A 19,914-nucleotide genomic window follows, 5' to 3' on the forward strand; every position below is an offset into this window, starting at 1 on the left:
TGGTGGAGCTGCTGTGCTTAGGAGCATCAATACTGGGTATGTTTGCTTTCTGTGACATTGTATTAAACCAAGAATAGAAAAAACATGCCTGCAACAGAGCGTATAGAGCAATCTGAAGAGTGTATAGACAGTAACAGCCACTTAAGTATACCTGATCAACTGCTTATTAGCACAAATATCTAGTCAGCCAATCACATGGCAGCATCTCAGTGCATTTAGGGATGTAAAACAGGGTAAAAGTGACCCACTTAAGTTCAAACTGAGCATCAGAATGAAGAGGATTGAAGTGACTGAATGTGGCATGGTTGTTGGTCTGAGCATTTCAGAAACTGCTGATCTGCTGGGAATTCCCCACATGACCATCGGTAGGGTTTACAGAGAATGATCTGGAAAAAATGATAAAATATCCAGTGAGCAGCAGTTCTCTGGTGGAAAATGTCTTGTTGATATTTGAGGTCAGAGGAGAATGGCCAGACTGGTTTAAGCTGATAGAAAGGCAACAGTAGCTCAAATAAACACTTGTTAAAACCAAAGTATGCAGAAAAGCATTTCCAAAGTTGAAGCAGAGGCAGCAGAAGACCACGTTAAATATCACTCGTGTCAAGTAAGAACAGGAAGCTGAGGCTATCATCACACAGACTCACTAAAACTGGACAATAAAAGATTGGAAACCGTTGTCTGCACTGATGACTCTGTTCAGATGGCAGGGTTAGAATTTGGTGTAAACAGCATGAAAGCATGGATCTATCCAAAAAAAATGGGTCAAGCTGGTGGTGTAATAGTTTGGGGGATATTTTCTTGGGCCCCTTAGTACCAGCTCAACATCGTTTACTCAAATATCCTCCACACTCACCTGATCTCAATCCAGTAGAGCACCTTTGGCATGTGATGGGACAGAAGAATAAATGAGGAAAAATGGAGTCAGACCCAGCACTAGCAGCGAGTACGCAGCCATCTTTAATATAAGCACACAACATTGTGACAGTATAGGAGAGAAAATAAAGAAAAGCATAAGAGGTTCCCTTTAAAGAAGTTTAATACGGTTTGTATCTCTGTCAAAAGCCCAGCAGAGGGCGCCATCATCCTGCAGCCGTTTTAGATGAAAATCTCTGAAGATCTGTCTGGTAAGGAAAAGACTGAAATAAACTGAAAGAAAATACACGTTTGCTTTAAAAATAATTATAAAAAAGACAATCCCTGACAGTTTGCAGGTAACTGACAAGGTAAATTTACTCCAGAGTCACAGACTTAAGGAGGAACACACTAAGAAGAAGCTGTTCAGCACAGACCACCTGCTTTTTGGATTGCAACACCTTTAAAGTAAGTGTGCTAATGATCAGCAGGTCACAGTGATCCAGTCATGCTCTTCTTTCAAACACGGCAACCATCCAGCTGCTCTCCAAACCAAACATGTCTGGTTTACAAAGACTGCTCTAGTTTACGGTCAGCAGAAGTACAAAGTGCTCGAGGAAAAAAAAAAAGTGACGGCGTCATCAGGAAAATGCAACTGAGAAAACACAGTCTTGTGTTCCTGCTGTGCAACAAAACGCAGCGGTGGGAAGAGGAATTCCTGAGGCTCAGAGTCGACACCAGCAGCTCACTTAGCCGAGCTCATAATAAATCAGTGTTAACAGCGAGGACATGCTGCAGTTTTTATATCCAAACATCCGCTTCAACAGATTACAACCACATATCAGGCATTTGCAGGCAGCAGTAAATCATGATCAGCGCCGACCTGAAAAGACAGCCACTGCAGTCGTTAAATTTGTTCTCCTAATTTTGGAGCGTGTATGTGTGTTTAACACGCCTTTAAATTTGAAGCGTCATAATCCAGTGAACATCTAAAATACACGTTTTTTTTAACCAGACCAGCTGGCACTGTGGTTTACCTCCATCCATGCCATCTTTGAGCCAGCAGAGGCTCACATATGATTGTGAGATATCGCACGTCCTAAGAACTTTAAAAATCTGACCCTTTAATGCTCGAACCACGAAATAATTGCTAGAAAATTATATTTTTTGGAAATCGAGAGCTTATTGAACCTTACAAAAAGCTTTAATTAATTAAATACAAAATTTGTACTATAGTTGCTACATTTGGGATTTTTTGCATCTTATAGGTTAAAAATGTACTGTGCAACAGCTTTTGATGATGATGACGACATAGAATTGTTACAAACTCATAAAAACTCATACATCAGCTCATGTGTGATACACTTGGCATGACAGAGTTAAGAATATGAAAAGTCCAAAACACACATGTATTGTAGAGTTTTACTTACCATTAGTTTTACTTGATTTTCTTTTATATCGTTTTCAATGAACTGAAATTTATTTTGTTTAATTTCTTGTTTAAAAAGTGTTAGTTTAGTTTTTTTTTTAATCAGTTTCAGAATAATTTTAGACTTCACTTAATGTGGAGGCTGCTTCTCAGACTGAGGTGATGCAAGTTTTTGCCATGCATAGGTTTAGTATTAAGAATAATAACCTTGAAAAAGCTTGGACAGGACCTGTCAGCAACTGGACCAAAACCAGTGTACCACTGGTGTTAAATTCAATTTACTGGGTTTCTCTGAATTAAAACACTGTCACGTGCAGATCAGGTCTGAGAGCTAATGTTTCACACATTAGTCCAGCCATGCCAAGCTAGTAAAAGTGTGTATGCAGTGATGGCGCACACGCACACACACACACAGAGCACAAACAGCAGGAGTAAAAGTAAATTAAAATAAAAGTGACTCACTTTTTGGAGAGTATCGCCACAAAAAAAATAAATGAGGGAAACACTCGACCATCGGTGTATAACACAAATTCAGGTAAAGTTCAGTTCTATCCATTTGTCCAGAGAGGAAGCAGAAACCACTGAATCATTTCACCTGCTCTAATACAAATCAAAGTGATGACAGATGCACTGCAGAGGAAACAATCCCATACAAAAAGGACCACTGCTCTCTCCCTCCTGACTTTTCTCTAGTGTTGCCTTTTGCTTGTTTCCTTGTCATAAATTAGGTCATTTTTGTAGCTCTGGCAGTGGTCGCCTTCAGCTCTCCTCAAGTAACAGCCTGTCTCCTGGTATCTCCCTTCAGACTGTGCTGGGGGACTCTCCAAACCTCCTGTGGAAGCTGAACTGGCTGCAGGTGCTCACTCATTCTACCAACAATGACACTAGCAAAGAAATCGGTCAGGAGGGAAAATGAGAGCATGATTTCATTTGTATTAAAGCAGGTGAAATGGACTCGGTGGTTTATGCTTCTTGACAGCACAGACCGACGTTCCTGAATTTTAACTGAGTTTGTGATGATTAAGCATTTGCTTAATTTTCGAGCTGTGCCACATTCAAAGAATGTGTGTGCAAATATAAAAGATGCTGGCCAGTCTTCGGCAGAAGAATCAGACTCGTATTTCATGTTCACATGAACAAAAGAAAATAATAATAAAAATTGATTAATTAAAAAACAGCACCTCACTTTGCATGTAAAAACAGTCACGTGAATTATTAAAAAAACATTTCCAGTTTCCTTTAAGGCAGAAGGTTCTGGCTCCAGCGTTAAACCGAGGCTCATATTTGTAACAGAGCGAGGAGCTTGCCGCTCCCTTACAGCTGCTACGAGTTTCACAGGAAGCTTCAGCTTTCACTGAGTCTCTGAGGTATGACATGAATACATCGTTGCTCACGGAGGTGTGCAACAGGATGCATTCTGATTGTGTGCTCAGAATGTGCAAGGCTCTATCTACTAACAGAGTTTTGAGTTTGCTGGATCATTCGACTCCACTGTGTGTTTTTTATCAGAGGGCGAACTATTCATCTGCTCCAGCTCTAAATCCAAAACTTTCTCTTTGGCATCGAGGGAACGTCTTTGAGGAGGCGCTGGATCAGTACAGGAGAAAAAGCGAGGCAGGGTGGTCATGGTCAGCATACCGAGGAGGAGGAAGGAGCCGGCCACCATGAAGGAGGCGATGTAGTTTCCTGTGACGTCCTTCAGGAATCCTGAAAGAAAACATGGATGTTACTTGAAATGTAAGAAACCGTAAAACTGAGAATGAGATTATGAAAGACTGAGGGATAAACTTATGAAGTGCACAATATCGGCCTCATGTCGATGAAGGAAAACACTGCAGTGTTTAAAAAAGATGAAGCTCTGATAAAGCTCTGCAAAATCACACGTTTAATCATTGAATACTAGTAAAAAAGAAGCCTTGTAGGCTAAAATAAGAGCTTCTTCAGCTCATTCATTTTTCTACCTTGAATCCAGTTGACCCCTAACAGTGCAGACAGAGCTTTATTTACCCAAGATGTGAGATATCAGGGAAAAAAAATGTGGCAGGAAACCTAAGATCAGACATTTGATCTGTAAAAGGGTTCATTTTTTGTGTTAAACTCTTTTTTACATGCTTTGAAATTAACATAAAACAGAAACACGCCAATCAGGGGAGATTCTCATAGCATTAGTTACTAGCTAATGTTAGCTGGCTCGGTTACACAAGCTGCATCCATAAACTGTACGAGTGCAACACATGGGCACATATCTGCTTGTAGTGCTAGATAACGCACTGATAAAATGCCAGAATTTCACTGGCTGTGCCACCAACTTCGTGGATGTTATTTAATACACTACAAGCTCTGATATTAGTCAGATAATTGCAGTAATATACTCCATAAGGCACCAACAGCACAAAGAGGTGTAGTTCAGTGACTCAGAGGTGAGGCTGAGCAGACTCACCTATTGGCTACAGCTGTCTGAAACACCTGTCAATCAAAGCAGCTACACCCAGGAGTCTGTTTTGGACTGATTCCCTTTTGCAGAATGCCTCATGTGGCCACCTGAGGAACTGCATGCTCTGACAGCTCATTTTTCATCGTCGAAGCTTTCTGCTTTGGGTTGAATGTGAGAAAGAATGATTCTGGTGACAGTAACCAAAAACTGACGTGACGCAGCTCGCACGGCCAGTGATGATTTTTAAAAGTGAAAGTCAGATCGGGCTCACAAAACTTGATTTTTGCTCTCTGCACAGGTTTGAGGTTAACAGTAAAATGCCACGAAGTGATCTAAAAATAGCAGGTGTACACTCAAGGTGTCTGCCTTTTATAAGAGCAGTTATCCAAGTATCCAAGCACCTCATTAGCCAAGCAACCCTAAAAGTACATGGTTTTTTTTCTTATTGGGGTGCTCTGATGCTTCGACACATGCAGCCTAGCAGCTGTGTGATGAGGCTGGGGACATTTACTTTGCTCAATGTTTGACTAGTTTCACATTCAGTGTGTTGTATTTTGGGCTGATTTAGGTCACTTTAGATAGATTCTTTTCAAACTAAAGCTACAATGGAGTCATTTTTGTTATAAGCTGGCTTTATCACTGCAGCTTTAACGCGCACCTACCTGACAAAGGAGTCCCCAGAAGTCCCGCACCACTCTCGATGAGCTGCAGCAGTCCGAGTGCCCCCATCGTGCGCTCCACGCCCACAATCATGGGCAACACCGCAAAAACCACAGAGGTCAAAGCCCCAGAGCAGAAGCCATAAAGCAGGCTGATCACCATCAGAGCAGTGTAAGAGCCAGACATGGAGCTCACCGGCAGCAGCATGATAAACACTCCTGCTAGGCCTGTCCACAAGGTCAGTAAATGAACAACCCGAAAGTGGCCCAGGTCGGAGAACCAGCCCGACACTATGCGCCCCAAAATATCCGAAGCACCTGCAGCTGACATAACGAAGGCAGCTTGGTACTCTGAGAAGCCAACTTGGCGACTGTGGGCCACCAGGTGGAAGTAAGGCACGAAGTAGCCGACGTTAAACAGAGTAACGCCCAAAGTGTAGGTGAGATAGGGCCTCTCGGTGAGCAGGGACAGCTCCAGGTAAGAAGCGATGCGCCGCAGTATGGACGCACATGACTTTGTCTCTGAATCCACCTGCAGGAGAGGAAACAAGGAAAGGCTGAGCTTTATCTTTACATATCACTCCAAAGTCAGTGAGCAAGAAACTTTACTCTCCTGTCCTGATGGTTATCACAGAGAACATTATGATATTCCTCTCTGAGAGAGACGTTTTTACTTAAACCAGACCACTGACTTGCTCCTCCTTCTGTTCTACCTTTGCCGGTGCTTTAGAGCGCCGCTGCGGACGGATCAGCGCCCCGCAGGGTACAATGTTGAGGCTGAGACCCCCAAGGATCAGCAGGGCCCCTCGCCAGGCGTACGTCTCCACCAGCAGCTGAAAGAGCGGGTTGAAAGCGAAGGAGGAGAGGCCGATGCTGGAGAACCCCAGTCCCAGAGCCAGGGCACGCCGGCGAGTGAAATTAGCCATGACTGTGGCCACCATGGGAGTGAAGACCATCCCCCATCCAAAACCTGGAGCACAAAGCGAGCAAAGTACACCGTGAGAGGCAAGCGAGCAGTTCAGCAGTTCACTACTTTACGAGTTAATCGGTTAACTGTTAAAACCCTCTTTTTGAAAAAAATTTCCACCTTAAAAAAAAGAAAGAAAAGAAAATCCTACTTTCAGTCAGTAAATGTTACAAAGCTGTAAGACAACCTCAGGCTCCACAGATAGGAGACACAACTTAACATATTGTAAATGTGAAATAAAAATGTCTCTCTGACGCATCACATGACTTGGAAAACAAAAATCAATTTTTTGCGCTCTTCCTATGATGAGTATGGTAAACTGGGTGGATGCACCATCATATGAAATGAGTAGAAGAACACTGACAAAGTGCACGCGGTAGTAGAAAAAAATACCACTGACGTATGCAGTACACGGTGTGTATACAAAACATCTTGAAGCACCAGACTTAAAGCAGACCTGTTGGTGATGGTGTAGTGAGGGCGGCAGTTAGCTTATGGCATGCATAGAAGCAGCAATAACTGAAAACAATAAATCAGTAATTAATAAATTAAATCCTCAAAAGCTGGCCCGCCTCCAGGGCTACACTCTGCAGCGTTACAACAGTGTAGCTGCACCTGTGCGAGTGACTCACGCCTGAAATACACCTGCTGCTCGTCTGTTGCGTCACGTCTCAGATGCAGTTTTGTGCTTTTTGTCACATGGCTTGAAATGAGTTCAGCAGTGCAGCATGTTCATTTTGAACATTTACCTGTGTCTGAGTCATTCTGACTTGCATTTTGTCTTTTTGTGAATTATTATTAATCTCTGGCTCTCTTCCACAGTGAGGTTTTGTTCTGTCTCCCTCCCCTCACCCCCAGCCAGGCAACATAGATGGGTGTTCCTCCTTGAGCCTCGTTCTGTGGGAGGTGTCTTCCTTTTTAAAGGGTTTTTTTCCTTGCTACTGTCGCCAAGTGCTTGCTCATAGGGGGTCATCTGATTGTTGGGGTTTTCTCTGTACTGTTGTAGGGTCTTTACACTCAAAATAAAGCACCTTGGGGAAACTGTTGTCATGATTTGGTGCTGTATAAATAAAGTTGAACTGAACGGAATGGAATCTTGTTTCTGCAGGATGTGCAGAAGTCATCTTTCTTTAAAAAGCGAGTTTAATTATGACTGCTGGCACTGAATTGAGTATTTTTAACATTTTTACCTACTGGTGGTTTAAGACTAACACACGTTACCTGAAATTACTCCCATCGTGAGGTAGAGATGTACGAGACAGGTGGACTGCGAGGCAAGTGTGAGGCCGAGCCCGGCCAGAAAGCCTCCCGTCATCACCACCACTCTGGGATTGTAAGCATTACACAGTGCAGCGGCCAGTGGACCTGCAGAACAAGCAAACACATTACCTGTACCTGTAATACTACAAACTGCACACTCACACTTTCACAAGCATCAATGGTAAATGGTAAATGGCCTGTATTTGTATAGCGCTTTACACGTTCAGTCATCCACCCCTTCACACACACATTCACACACTGGTGATGGCAAGCTACATTGTAGCCACAGCCACCCTGGGGCGCACTGACGTCTTATAGATCTTATAGATCAATGACTCACTGAAGAACTGCTGAGCTGCCAGGCCAGTGGACGAGATCCAGGAGATGGCCTGGGCGCTCTCCTCGAAGTACTGAACGAACTCCACAAAGAAGATCCCCAGGCTCCGCATCAGGCCGAACACGAGGCTCGAGCTGACAAACATGGCGACAACCAGCACCCAGCCCCAGCCTCCATCCGGGCCCTCGGCGTCATCGCTCCGGCTCTGCGATTTGGACTTTATGTTGGTCATTTCCAGAGGAGAGTTATCTGAAATGCAGGTGAAGGCAGTGGGAGGAGAACAATGAATGAGTGCAGAACAAGTCTCAAATCCTGTCTGTGATTCTCAAAAGCCATTATTGATTAACTTCCCACAGGCCAATAAATGCTCTGGTTGACCCATGCACATGTTACTCAGCTGCTTAACAAGCAGGTCTTCATTGGACAAGAAAATATAGGTGAGAGGTGACAGTAACCGCTGAAGTGTTCATGCATCAGCTCTGATCAAATATTTACACGCTCACTGGTTTTGATCAATGACAAATCATATTTCACTGCCAGAGGGGAACATGGTGCAAGTCTGAGTGTGTCAAGATAACTCAGAGTTTAACAATGTCGCATCTCATTATAAACTATGAATGATTTACAAAGCCAGAATCAGCTCTGTTTATTTATTCTAACCATAAATTACGATGTTATGTTTGACTTTGACTTATCAGCTGACCTAAATCTGGGTCACACTCCTAAAACATTCACAGCTATAAAAAGTCATAAAATGGGTAATACTCATTCTGCACAACTGTCTTTTGACCCAGACTTACATACAAGTTAAACAGAGGCTTTTATTCATGAGAAGTGACAAGTATTGTTAACAATCACCACACTATGAACACAGTGTCAAACACAATGAATAAAAAGGTAAATTGCAGGCCTCCAGAGTATTACCAATGGTAAATACAAGTGTGTAAAGTATCAGTATCTCTTTAACTTGATGAAGTAAAGCTCGTGAGCCACTACAGCCATCATGATGCTGTTAATGACTTTCTATGATCTGCTATTTCCCACATTTTCACTTTCGTTTTTCTGGTTTCTGTTGAGCTGTCAGCCATTTATCTTCCTGAAAACTCTACTTCCTCTTCCATGTGACTCATCAGCTCACACATATATATGCAAAATCTCCCTCTCACCCCAAGACTGCACTCTTCCACATGGAGCTCTGACGTCGAGATGTTGTTCCTGGAATCTGCTGCAACTCTGGGTTACAGCTCCTAATGCTCCCATTATCACTGGGACCACTTTAAACTTTAGCTTTCACATCAGCTCCAGCTGTTTCTTCAGCCCCTGGTACTTCTTTGTTTTATGTGCCCTTTCTTCTTGATGTTGCCGTCCACTGGGGATTGCCAGGCTATCACAACTGTGGTTTTCTGTTCCTTGTCACACACCGCTATGGTTATATGGTTTACCGGCAGCTGCTCGTCTGCCTGGAACTGGCAGTCCCACAGGAGCCCTGCTGTTCTCAACCAGCTTTAGTGGCTTCTCCCACTGTGGCAGTCTGCAGCTTGGGCCCTGTCGGCTATGGCAGACTTCTCCCACTGTGGATTTGGTGTTTAGGGACACTTGTGCTGACACGATAAGAGCCTCTGTGCCGTCCTTTAAGCCCTTTGTTCCACTCATAGGATTTTTTGATTTCAGGCACTTCATGTGGGAGCTTGAGCTTCTATGTTCCTCATCACGGTCTGTCTTTAGGCACCTGAGACACTTTTGAAGCAGGTAACCTTGGGGAGCAGTCATCCTTTTTTTTGTGAGGTAAACAAGACAAACAAGACCAGTAAGGACAGGTCAACAGACAGAAAGATAAGCAAACTGTGTGAAAATATTATTAAGTCCAGTGTACTCCATTAACTATGCACAGTAAAGTATGTGTTGATTGAAAAGGTACATGAAATAATTTGATAGTCATGAAAACTATATAAACTATATATGCTAAAGAAATAACAAAAATAAACAAATACAAAAAAAATGCCCTGAAATGCAATATTGTCCATCATGATGATGATAATAATAATAACAATATAAAATAATAATTATACCTCGTAATGACACTACTATAAGTAGTAAAAATAAATGAATTAAGGGGAGGGGCAATTTTATTAAATTGTGATTTCCTTTTGAACCATTTTAAACTGTCGGCCCCAGAGCAAGCCACCAAAAGGCATGTAGGGTGCAGATAAACCAGGGGACATCCAAATCACCCCCCAACTCAGACGCACCCATATCAGCCATCGCTGACATGTCTGCCCTGTTCTTTTGTTGTCATAATAAAAGCTTGTTATATTAGCTTGTTCAGTGGAGAAATTAGAATGATCCTTTTCTTTTGAGAAGTGTTCTATATAATTTTGGTTTGGATTATGATCTAGTTTATATAACTGATTATAGCAGGATTTGAAAACATTGTTGATGTCTTGGGGATTCTAACTGGTTCTCCGGTTTAATTTTCACATTTATGCTGACTCCTAGGTATTGACCTACTTACTGCTATATTGGAAGCTGTCGTATTTAAGTTGTTGAATGATAAATTGTGTTTTTTTGTGGATAATACCTTCCACACAATGATCACGTTCCTGGATTGATGGGTGGGGGAGTAATGTGTACTGTGTAGATGTGGGATTATTTATTCTCCAACTATCATCCGTCCGTAAGAGTTCATATAATGGTTTATTATATATGTTTATCATATATGTTGAGTTGCTGTTGGAATATGAACGGTATATTTTGGGGGTGAAAAGTGTATTAAGATCTCCATCTATTGTAATAATTCTTGACTCATTTATAAAAGAGAAAAAGCTATGAAACAAGGATAGGTCATCATTGTTGGGTCCATAAATGTTTGAGAGGGTATATGTTATATTGTGAATATTTTTGGTGGTGTATGTCGATGAGTAAATATGTCTATGTTAATTAAATTTAAGGTTTTGATGTGTATATCCATCAATTTAATGTGATTAAGAAAGAAAAACAAGCTATAACAATAAAAGAAAATGAGAGACAAAGAAAAAGAAAGAAAAACATTAGAGAGAAGATTTTGAGTTTCATCCAGCGTTTCATCCTTGACTGCAATCCCCTCTTCTTGCTCGTAGATTTATCGTGCTGTAATTTGTACCAATGGCTTCGAGCTCATTCATATCACTGAGCTGGCTTCTCACCACCTGTCTTATCTCTTTGAAGTATTTGGCTGGTGCTCACCGAATACCTTCCCTTGACTGCCCCAGATAACACAGGTGCTCGAATCTTACCTTATAAGCCTATACATAAGGTAAATATTTTTAACTGATGTTAACAGTTTGGTTTTCCTTGCATGCATGCAATTATAACACACCACACTGGAGTCAGACAATAATAATGCAGACTGTCCGGCCGAGCAATAAGTTGCAAATGAGTCAAAGCATCCGAAAGTTACACCACCAAATCCACCCATAACCTAATGTTACTCACTGCTCAGCAGAAGGAATCACAGGAATTTGCTGCTAACACACATGAACTCAAAGACTTAAAGCCATCATAAAACTAACTGTGTCATTCTCAACAAATACAACTTTTACCCACTGTTTATCTGCTTCACCATGTATCATAATAATAAGATTTTGAGATTTACCTGCAGAAGAAGAAGCAGTCCGGCAGGGTTAGATACCAGGAGGACAGCAGACCATAAACAGGACCAGCTGCTGTGTCCACCATTTGTTTCCTACAGCCTACAAAGTTGTCAGCAGCTTATAAGAGGGTTCTGTTAACGCAGATAACCCCACCAGCTCGCTGTAATGAAGCTGGTTTTATTTCCTATAAGGAAAGAGAAAAAAGTCCATGTCTGTCCGAGTTGCCTGTGGTGACTAACACTAACTGGTTATTTTAAAGGCTGATTCACAGACTCGGAAATAAATTTCACGCAAACTTCAAACGTATGAAGCTAAATGTTTTGTCAGCTACGCTCGAACAGGTGGACGACCGCGCGGTAGATACTGTGCACGTGCCTTCTCCCCAATCATTATCACATGCACTTGACGTCGACGCATTCGGCGCGTGCGCACTGGTTGTCCGAGGCGACACAAAAATACTAGTTTTTCATGTTTTCCAGCTAAACTATTTGAAAATGTGTTTCAAGCGCATGTCAGAGGTCTCAAGTGAGGTCATTAATAACGTGTGCGCGTGAGCAGAGGTATGACAGCGTTCACTGTGAGAACTTTACCTTTTCTAGCGGAGTGAGAGTGAAAAAGCCGGCTGACCGCTGCAGATACTGAAGTAGATTAACTGTAAACAGCTCCTGCCTGAGTAAAGCCTCACTGCGCTGCTCACGGCGACACAACTCACCCCCGGTGTGCCTTCTTTTCCCCGGAGCACCTCGTGGTCCACGGTCTCCGATTTTCACTTTTGTAAACAGCTAAATTACATAATAAGGCTCTGTAGTCCACCCGAGAGTACACCCAGGAAACTTACAACCGGTGCGCGTGCGCAGTCCTCACGAGGCGCGCATACTGCCATGAAAACAAGATGAATCTTATCTGAAAAAACATAAGTCTTATCACTAGGTTTATATAAATATAAGATGCGTTGTTTCTTTTTAAGTGAAGTGGAATTTCAGACCACTTCAGATTTTATAAAACTCAAAAAGTTTTTGAGCTGAAATCAGACTTCAGTAATGTCCTACAATAGTTAAATAAACTTCCCAGTAGGGCTCTAAAGACTAATTTTATTCTCCTGTCATTATCACACTCGTCCATGCATTGCTGGAGAATGAAAGATTTAGAGAACACACAGGTAATGTGATTTTGCTGTGTGTGTGTGTTACATTAAGGGTGTTTAGTTGTCGCCACACAGATAAGGGTCAAAGATCATGAGCAGAAATGTTGTTGACCACTAGTTCTATTGCTGAACAATCCACCACAAACATTGTTTTTTTTAATCATCTGCTGGCTGCTTTGTCTTTACACAGTTTTAACCGAGCAGTACAACTGAATAAAAAACAAAACAAAACAAGAAGCTGTTTTGGCTTGAATTATATTGATTTTCATATGAATAGATTAATATCCCTTCAGGGGTGTTTGTTGATGATGAGATTTTAAGAACTTGGAAGAGAAAGGATCCTGATGCCCAACTTCAAGAAAGAAGCAAAAAAAAAAAAAAAAACCCAAACAAAATAGGTAATCCGGTGGCTTAGACTTAAAACCATGGGCTGTTAAGGACCACAGATTCTCTATAGTGTGTTATCAGCCAATCAGATGAGCCGCTAAAAGTATGTAGACAGTGGAGAGTGAAACAGGTTTAACGGTTATCTGCCCTGTAGGTGTTCAGGATACAGACACTAGAGGGAGGCAACAACAAGGTTCAAAAATTACAACTGACCAGATTTGATTTATTTCTGACTCACAGGCAAACTCTCACAAAAATGACCTTAAATCCAAAATGTTGATTCTGTTCATCTGCATCTGCATGTAGCTTTTTCAGTGGGAGAAACGTTTCGTCACTCACCTTTCCGCATTCCTTCCTGATTAAATAACTGTTAATTTTTTTAATTTATTTAGTTCTGTCGTTAAATATTTACTATTACCTGACAATGATGAGTGTTGGAGGACATTATTTGAGAACCATTCCCTTTAGCAAAAGAAACAACAAGATGAAAACACCTCAATACACATAATACTTTATTATTAGAAAGTAATTCATGAAATGACTAAAAGTGAAAGTATTTCTTCTGTTATATGGATCAATTTAACTCCTGCAGATGGTTAAGACTGAGCTGTCTAGAATAATAGATCACATCCAGAAAAAAAATGTTTATAACATGGTAAGCTTTAAATAATAATTTTTAATCATACTTATTTCTGCTGCAATAATTAACCTGCAGTGAGTCAGAGAGGTTTAAAGCTTATTGTTTAGAACAAATAAAATTATATTTCTCATATTCACTTTTACTGACCCACTGATACCGTCCTCCTCTTTCCATAGCTGCACACCGCACTCCTCAATCTTTCCGTTATCAGCCCAGTTCTCGTAGCAGACTCGTTTGTCATGGATCCAGAACCACAGATCCATCACGCAGGCGTAGCACAGTCCCACCCATACGTAGGGACTGCTGGCATTCTTGGCTCTCTTCTCCACCCATCTCTGTTGGTGAGGGTTAGTGATGGTCTCCACTGTGTGGTGCAGTCTGCAGTAATCCAAGGCTTCCTCCCAGGTCTAGAGGACGCACACTCAAAATAGAGCATGAATTACAGATTTCAAACTTACATCTGGTTAATTGTTCGGTCCTTCGTCTAATTTGGCCTCTTTCCTCGAAGGGTTCAAATAAATACTGAAATAAAAGCAAATACAGAGAGCTCATTATGCAAAGATTGGGATTTAAATATTAAAATACTGCTGCTGCTTTCAGAAAGATCAAGACGGAGGGAGTTTTTTACACATATGAAAGCTGTATTCTGTTGCGTATTATTTATTTAAGAGCAAACAGGAAACAGGAAAATAGCTTTTTCCTCAATAATTGTAAGACTGTATAATTTTATTGTTGTCTCTTGTTTTTGAACTGACTTCTCATCATATACTTTCACGAATGAAAAATCTGATGATGGTTTAGATCGTTTACATGCAGAAATATTAGAAATTATGGAAATATGTATGTTTTTATTGTGAGCTTGTTCTTTACCTGAGTGTTTTATCTTGATGTCACTTTGTACCACTTTACAATCTTCTTACTTTTGCATGTAAACACTGAAACACTGCTGATAAAATAAGACCTGAATCTGTGGATAATTTGCTTTTTATTACTTATTTTTCATTTTAAATGACTTTTGTTATTATTGGATGTCGTCACTTACAGTCTAATGTCTCTGAACTTTCCAACATGTGTGGGAAAGTGTTCAATAACTATCATCATTAAGAGATTATCTTAATTTTCACATGAACACATTTTTCACTGTACGTGTAAAGTTATAAATCCTCCCAGTGTGGATCATATTTAAATTTTCAATGCAAATTTCTCTGAAATGATTACAAGACAAACATGTGAGCAAATGAGCCATAAGCTCAGAAAACTTCCCACAAACTCCAGTCGTCTGCAAAATGACCTCGAATATATATTTTTTTAAATGTGATCACGAGCATTTTCTTATTATTTCATCCTGTTCTTTAATAATACTTGTTCAGCAGGTTGTAACGTATCTAGGGGAGCTATGCCTTAAACATCTCTGTCAGCTCACATATGAGTGGTCATTTTTGTCATTAAATGAATGAGTTAAGGATAAAAACCATTAGAGGTTCGTAATAAACTGACAATAAATGTAATGAAGGTGGAAATATGAGACAGTAAAAGGATAAAAGAGAATGTATTTTTAGTCTTTTTGCTTTATATTCAGAAACACAGACTAAAATATCTAAAATGACAGAAATACAGAAATACAGACTGCCCATTTGTAGTGCAATCCTCAGGTAAACATCCTGAGGATCAAGGTGCAGTATATGAAAGGGAAAAGATACAGTGTAACTTGTTACAACATGTTGTGAAGTGAATTGGATTTTAAAGCATGTAGTCACGAACAGGAGCTGTATGCTGTGCATGCTGCTCTCTCAGACTGTTACTGGAGGAAATACAGTGCTGTTAAAAAGTGTTTTCTCCTTTGCTGATTTCTTAGTTTTGTGCATATTTGTTACATGTTTCAGATCATCAACCAAATGTTAATATTAGACAAAGATAACCTGATTTTTAAAATTATGGTTTCATCTATAAAGGGAAGAGGTTATCTAACAGTGTCCTACAGTGTTTTTTAGCATCAAGGGTGTCATAAATTTTGTTGTTTCTCTTATTTAATGTAATTCCACTGCTATCAGCACTTTGTCAGCCATTTGATTTTAAAAATGTCTCTTTCTGTTTGCGGTTAAAAAAAACAAACAGTGAAAGTCCTGTGAGTGTTCAGGTGTGCAGACAGTAGAGGGAGGCAAAGCCAAGTGAAAACTTATCAGGGCTCAGAAAAAGACTTCAGGTTTGTTTCTTATTTTGCTCACCCACCAGCTCTGCCAGTAATGGCCTTAACATCCTGTTTTTGGCATCAATGTTATTCCTGAGCAGTCTATTCTTGCATGAATGCATCAGTCTGGCTGTGCTTTTCCTCCAATGAAAAGTAAAAGCATTAAAAACATTGCTCTGAAACGCTGAATGTAGCCATGAGGTTATAGAAGTTATTTAGCTGTTATTGAAACTGAATGACATCATCTCTTTGAGAGACATTTCTTTGTTCTTTACCCAATTTATATGAATATTATCTTTTACTTCAGGGGTGTGACATGACTTTTCAGCAAGGAAAAAAACTCTTCCTGCACTCTTTAAGGAGACAAACTGGACCGCATTAAAACACAGTGTACTGACTAACTCCTTCCAGGGTTAAAGTATAATAAAACTGTATTACATGTGTAGTTAAATATTTATTATTAGCTGACAATGACACATGTTGGAGAATTTATTTTAACAACCATTCCTTTAGCAATAGAAGCAATAAAACCCAATGAAAACAGCTCAATACACATAAAACTTTATTATTGGCAAGGTATACAAAAAATGATTAAAAGTAAAAGTATTTATTCTGCATTAACATGTTCCCCATCAGTGTTATATGGATCAATATTACTGCTGCAGATGGTTAAGACTGAGGTTTACTTTAAACACATGATTATAATATGGCTACGAGGACCACTTATCTCTAAAAAGCGTCTTTTAATCATCATACAAACACACTTGGATATAACTTAAATTAAACAGCAGGTTAAACATTTATCATAGATGTTAATCGTGTTGGTTGAAACTGGACATGATGTCAGTTCCTCCTCTTTGCTTTCATTGCTAATATGCTAACACAACATGCTATAATGTTTTGTGTAAATAACACATACGAGACCCTAAAACAAAAACTGTAATCACTCTTTTCATATAGCTTTTATAATCTTGGATACAGTCCCTCTTTCTTCTCCCTTAATCCATATTTTGGTTCTTAATATAAAACATAGAGGTGACTCACTGCAATATTATTATTGTTTTTTCATCTTTCTACATTCAGTGCTTGATAAAAATCAATTATTTCTGCTGCAATAATTAACCTGCAGTGAGTCAGAGAGGTTTAAAGCTTATTGTTTAGAACAAATAAAATTATATTTCTCATATTCACTTTTACTGACCCACTGATACCGTCCTCCTCTTTCCACAGCTGCACACCTATGACACTCCTCAATCTTTCCGTTATCAGCCCAGTTCTCGTAACAGACTAGTTTGTCATTGATCCAGAACCACAGATCCATCACGCAGGCGTAGCGCAGTCCCACCCATACGTAGGGACTGCTGGCATTCTTGGCTCTCTTCTCCACCCATCTCTGTTGGTGAGGGTTAGTGATGGAGACCAGGTCAGTGTGGTGCAGTCTGCAGTAATCCAAGGCTTCCTCCCAGGTCTTGTTTTTATTGATCAGAATCAATTTATCTGTCAGAAACAATCAAACTTCAGTTAAGTCTGGTTAACAGCAGCTTATGTTCCACTTTACCTTGAACACAGACAGTACACAATAAAACATTGTAGTTTTTCACTTCCTTTTGCTGTATACTTAATTAGTTTAAGTGTATACAGTGCATTTGGAAAGCATTCACAGTTCCACATTTTGTCCTGTTACAGTCTTATTCCTAAATAGATTAAATTGCTTGTTCACTTCAAAGTTCTGCACACAATACCCCAAAATGAAAAAGTGGGGGAAAAAAGATTGTTTGAAATTCCTGCAAATCAAAAACAAAAATATGACATGTACAGCATGTAAGTATTTACAGTTTGTTGTCAATACTTGAAGCTTCAAGCCTTCCTGAGTATGATGCTACATGCTTGGCATATCTATTTTAGGGCAGTTTCTCCCATTCATCTTTGCACAACCTCTGAAACTCCATCAGGTTGGATGGTGCACAGCCATTTTCAGATCTCTGCAGAGATCTGGTCACTTGAGGACCTTTACAGTGGTTCTGCAGCCACTTGTTTTTATCTTGGCCGTGTGCTTGGGGGCTTGTCCTGTATAAAATGAACCTAATGTGAATCTAATGTCCGGTCTGGAGCAGCTTATCATCAAGGATGTCTCTGTACATTGCATTCATCTTTCCCTCGACTCTGACTTGTCTCCCGGTCACTGCTGCTGATAAACATCCCCAGAGCATGATGCTGCCACCACCATGCTTCACTGTAGGGATGGTATTGGTCCGGTGATGAGTGGTACCTGGTTTCCTCCAGACGTGATGCTTGGCATTCAGAGTTAAGACTTCAATCTTTGTTTCATCAGACCAGAGAATTTTATTTCTCATGGTCTGAGCATCCTTCAGGTGCATTTTGGTAAACTGAGGAGTGGCTTCAGTCTGCTCACTCTAGTAAACAGGCCTGATTGTTGGAGTGCTTCAGAAATGCTTGTCCTTCTGGAAGATCCTCCTCTCTCCACAGAGCAATGCTGGAGCTCTGTCAGAGTGACCATCACCTCCTTGACTAAGGCTTTTCTACCTCAAACTCTCTAATTGGTCAGGTGGCCAGCTGTAGGAAAGTCCTGGTGGTTTCAAACTTCTTCCATTTACAGAACCCTGTGCTTATTGGGACCTTCAATGCTGCAGAAATGTTTCTGTGCCTCAACACAAGCCTGTCTCAGAGCTCTACAGACAATTCCTTAGATCTTCTAAGTCTAGTGATGCTCCTATTACGGGGAAAAATAAATCAGATTAATCTTAGTAAAAACTCACCATCATAACAGAAGAAAGGATTTTTCTTGTTGCATTCATCAGAGCTCCATTTTCCTGATGTGTTTAACAGAGTCACAGCACATTTCCTGTTGTTTTGTCCGTCATAAAATGACTCCATATTCCAGTGCCTGAAAGAGAAATTACTTCCATCTGACCACCTCCAGGTGTCTCTGAACAGGCCAATCCACACATTCATCGGAGAGTCCTTAGGCTGCTTCAGGGTCTTAAATTCTTCCCCATCCGCCTGATCGAGTCCACTGGCCAGGTCAGTGTAGTGAGCTCTGCAGTATTTCTGAGCCTTTGTCCAGGTCATCTTCTTCTCAATCAAATGGATCGATTTACCGTCTCTCTTCTTTCCTGTTAAGCAAAACATCAAAACAAAACAAAATTTGGATCACCACAAACATTTTGAAGAAATAGACAAAGACACATAATTTATACGAGTCCTCAAACATGCTTTTTCTCAATTTCTCTTTCAGTTCAGTTATATTATAAAGTCAGACTATTATCCACATATTCTCACCATCGTAGCAGATGAACCACATAGTTTTGTCACAGTTGGCATGTGTCCAGTTTCCTCTTGTCTTCACACAGTTCTCCTTTAGATCATCTGGTTCAGAACGTCCCCATCTGGTTTCACGTTCAGTGTATTCCACCCCTGGCAGAGACCAATGCCACATCCTGTTTTCTTTTCCTGGGTTGCTGAACAGTCCAATCCAGGCTTTACCTTCATACTCTGTGGATTCACGCAGTCTCACCATGTCTGCCATGTCAAACACGCTGGCCAGGTCTGTATAATTCTCTCTGCAGTATTTCTGTGCTTCTTCCCAGGTTTTGTTTTCTCTAATAAAGTGGTACTTATACGGGTAACAGGTGGAGAAGAAACACTGTCCTAAAAGCAGTAAAATATTAGCAATAATGCTGCATTATCAAATCAAACTCACTGGTTTACAGATAAACAGTCTACAACACAAGTGTGACTCTGAGCTCAGTGATCTTGTCAATGAGAGAAAGACAAATGTGTGCAGATAAAACAAATAGATGAAAATCAACTGGAAAAACAAAGATAATACAGAACAAGCAAGGAGACAAGACATTACAAAAAACACAAGGTAAGTTTGTCGGAATCAACAAAATACACACCAGGAAGACAAATATCATCTCTATAGGGAAACTCAATCAGGAGAGACTAAAATGAAAGACATCATCAA

General features: G+C 40.5%; 2 protein-coding genes across 9 annotated transcripts; both read right to left on the reverse strand.

Annotated features, from left to right (window-relative positions):
• Window positions 1-928: 928 nt before the first annotated feature.
• Window positions 929-12,431, reverse strand: slc16a13 (solute carrier family 16 member 13). 8 transcript variants are annotated; one of them, XM_005464107.4, is made up of 8 exons: window positions 12,280-12,431; window positions 11,570-11,751; window positions 9,105-9,709; window positions 7,942-8,187; window positions 7,563-7,706; window positions 6,088-6,344; window positions 5,378-5,906; window positions 929-3,988 (listed from the first exon to the last, which is right to left on the reverse strand). In XM_005464107.4, the coding sequence occupies exons 3-8, from the start codon at window positions 9,196-9,198 to the stop codon at window positions 3,735-3,737; spliced, it is 1,524 nt and encodes a 507-aa protein (XP_005464164.1). In that variant the 5' UTR covers window positions 9,199-9,709; window positions 11,570-11,751; window positions 12,280-12,431; the 3' UTR covers window positions 929-3,734. The 8 variants fall into 8 exon arrangements, 7 of the variants coding, with proteins under 7 accessions (XP_005464164.1, XP_005464165.1, XP_013122041.1 ...); XM_005464108.4 differs by having other exon boundaries at window positions 12,158-12,286; XR_267905.4 differs by lacking the exon at window positions 12,280-12,431 and adding an exon at window positions 4,722-4,870 and having other exon boundaries at window positions 3,853-3,988; window positions 11,570-12,104.
• A 4,113-nt stretch (window positions 12,432-16,544) lies between these two features.
• On the reverse strand, window positions 16,545-19,583 carry LOC109199834 (macrophage mannose receptor 1-like). Its single transcript, XM_019355163.1, has 3 exons — window positions 19,227-19,583; window positions 18,704-19,060; window positions 16,545-17,423 (listed from the first exon to the last, which is right to left on the reverse strand). The coding sequence occupies exons 1-3, from the start codon at window positions 19,471-19,473 to the stop codon at window positions 17,077-17,079; spliced, it is 951 nt and encodes a 316-aa protein (XP_019210708.1). The 5' UTR covers window positions 19,474-19,583; the 3' UTR covers window positions 16,545-17,076.
• Window positions 19,584-19,914: the final 331 nt, after the last annotated feature.

Source organism: Oreochromis niloticus, linkage group LG3, assembly GCF_001858045.2.
Source record: "Oreochromis niloticus isolate F11D_XX linkage group LG3, O_niloticus_UMD_NMBU, whole genome shotgun sequence".
In the NCBI taxonomy this organism is placed as follows: Eukaryota; Metazoa; Chordata; class Actinopteri; order Cichliformes; family Cichlidae; genus Oreochromis; species Oreochromis niloticus.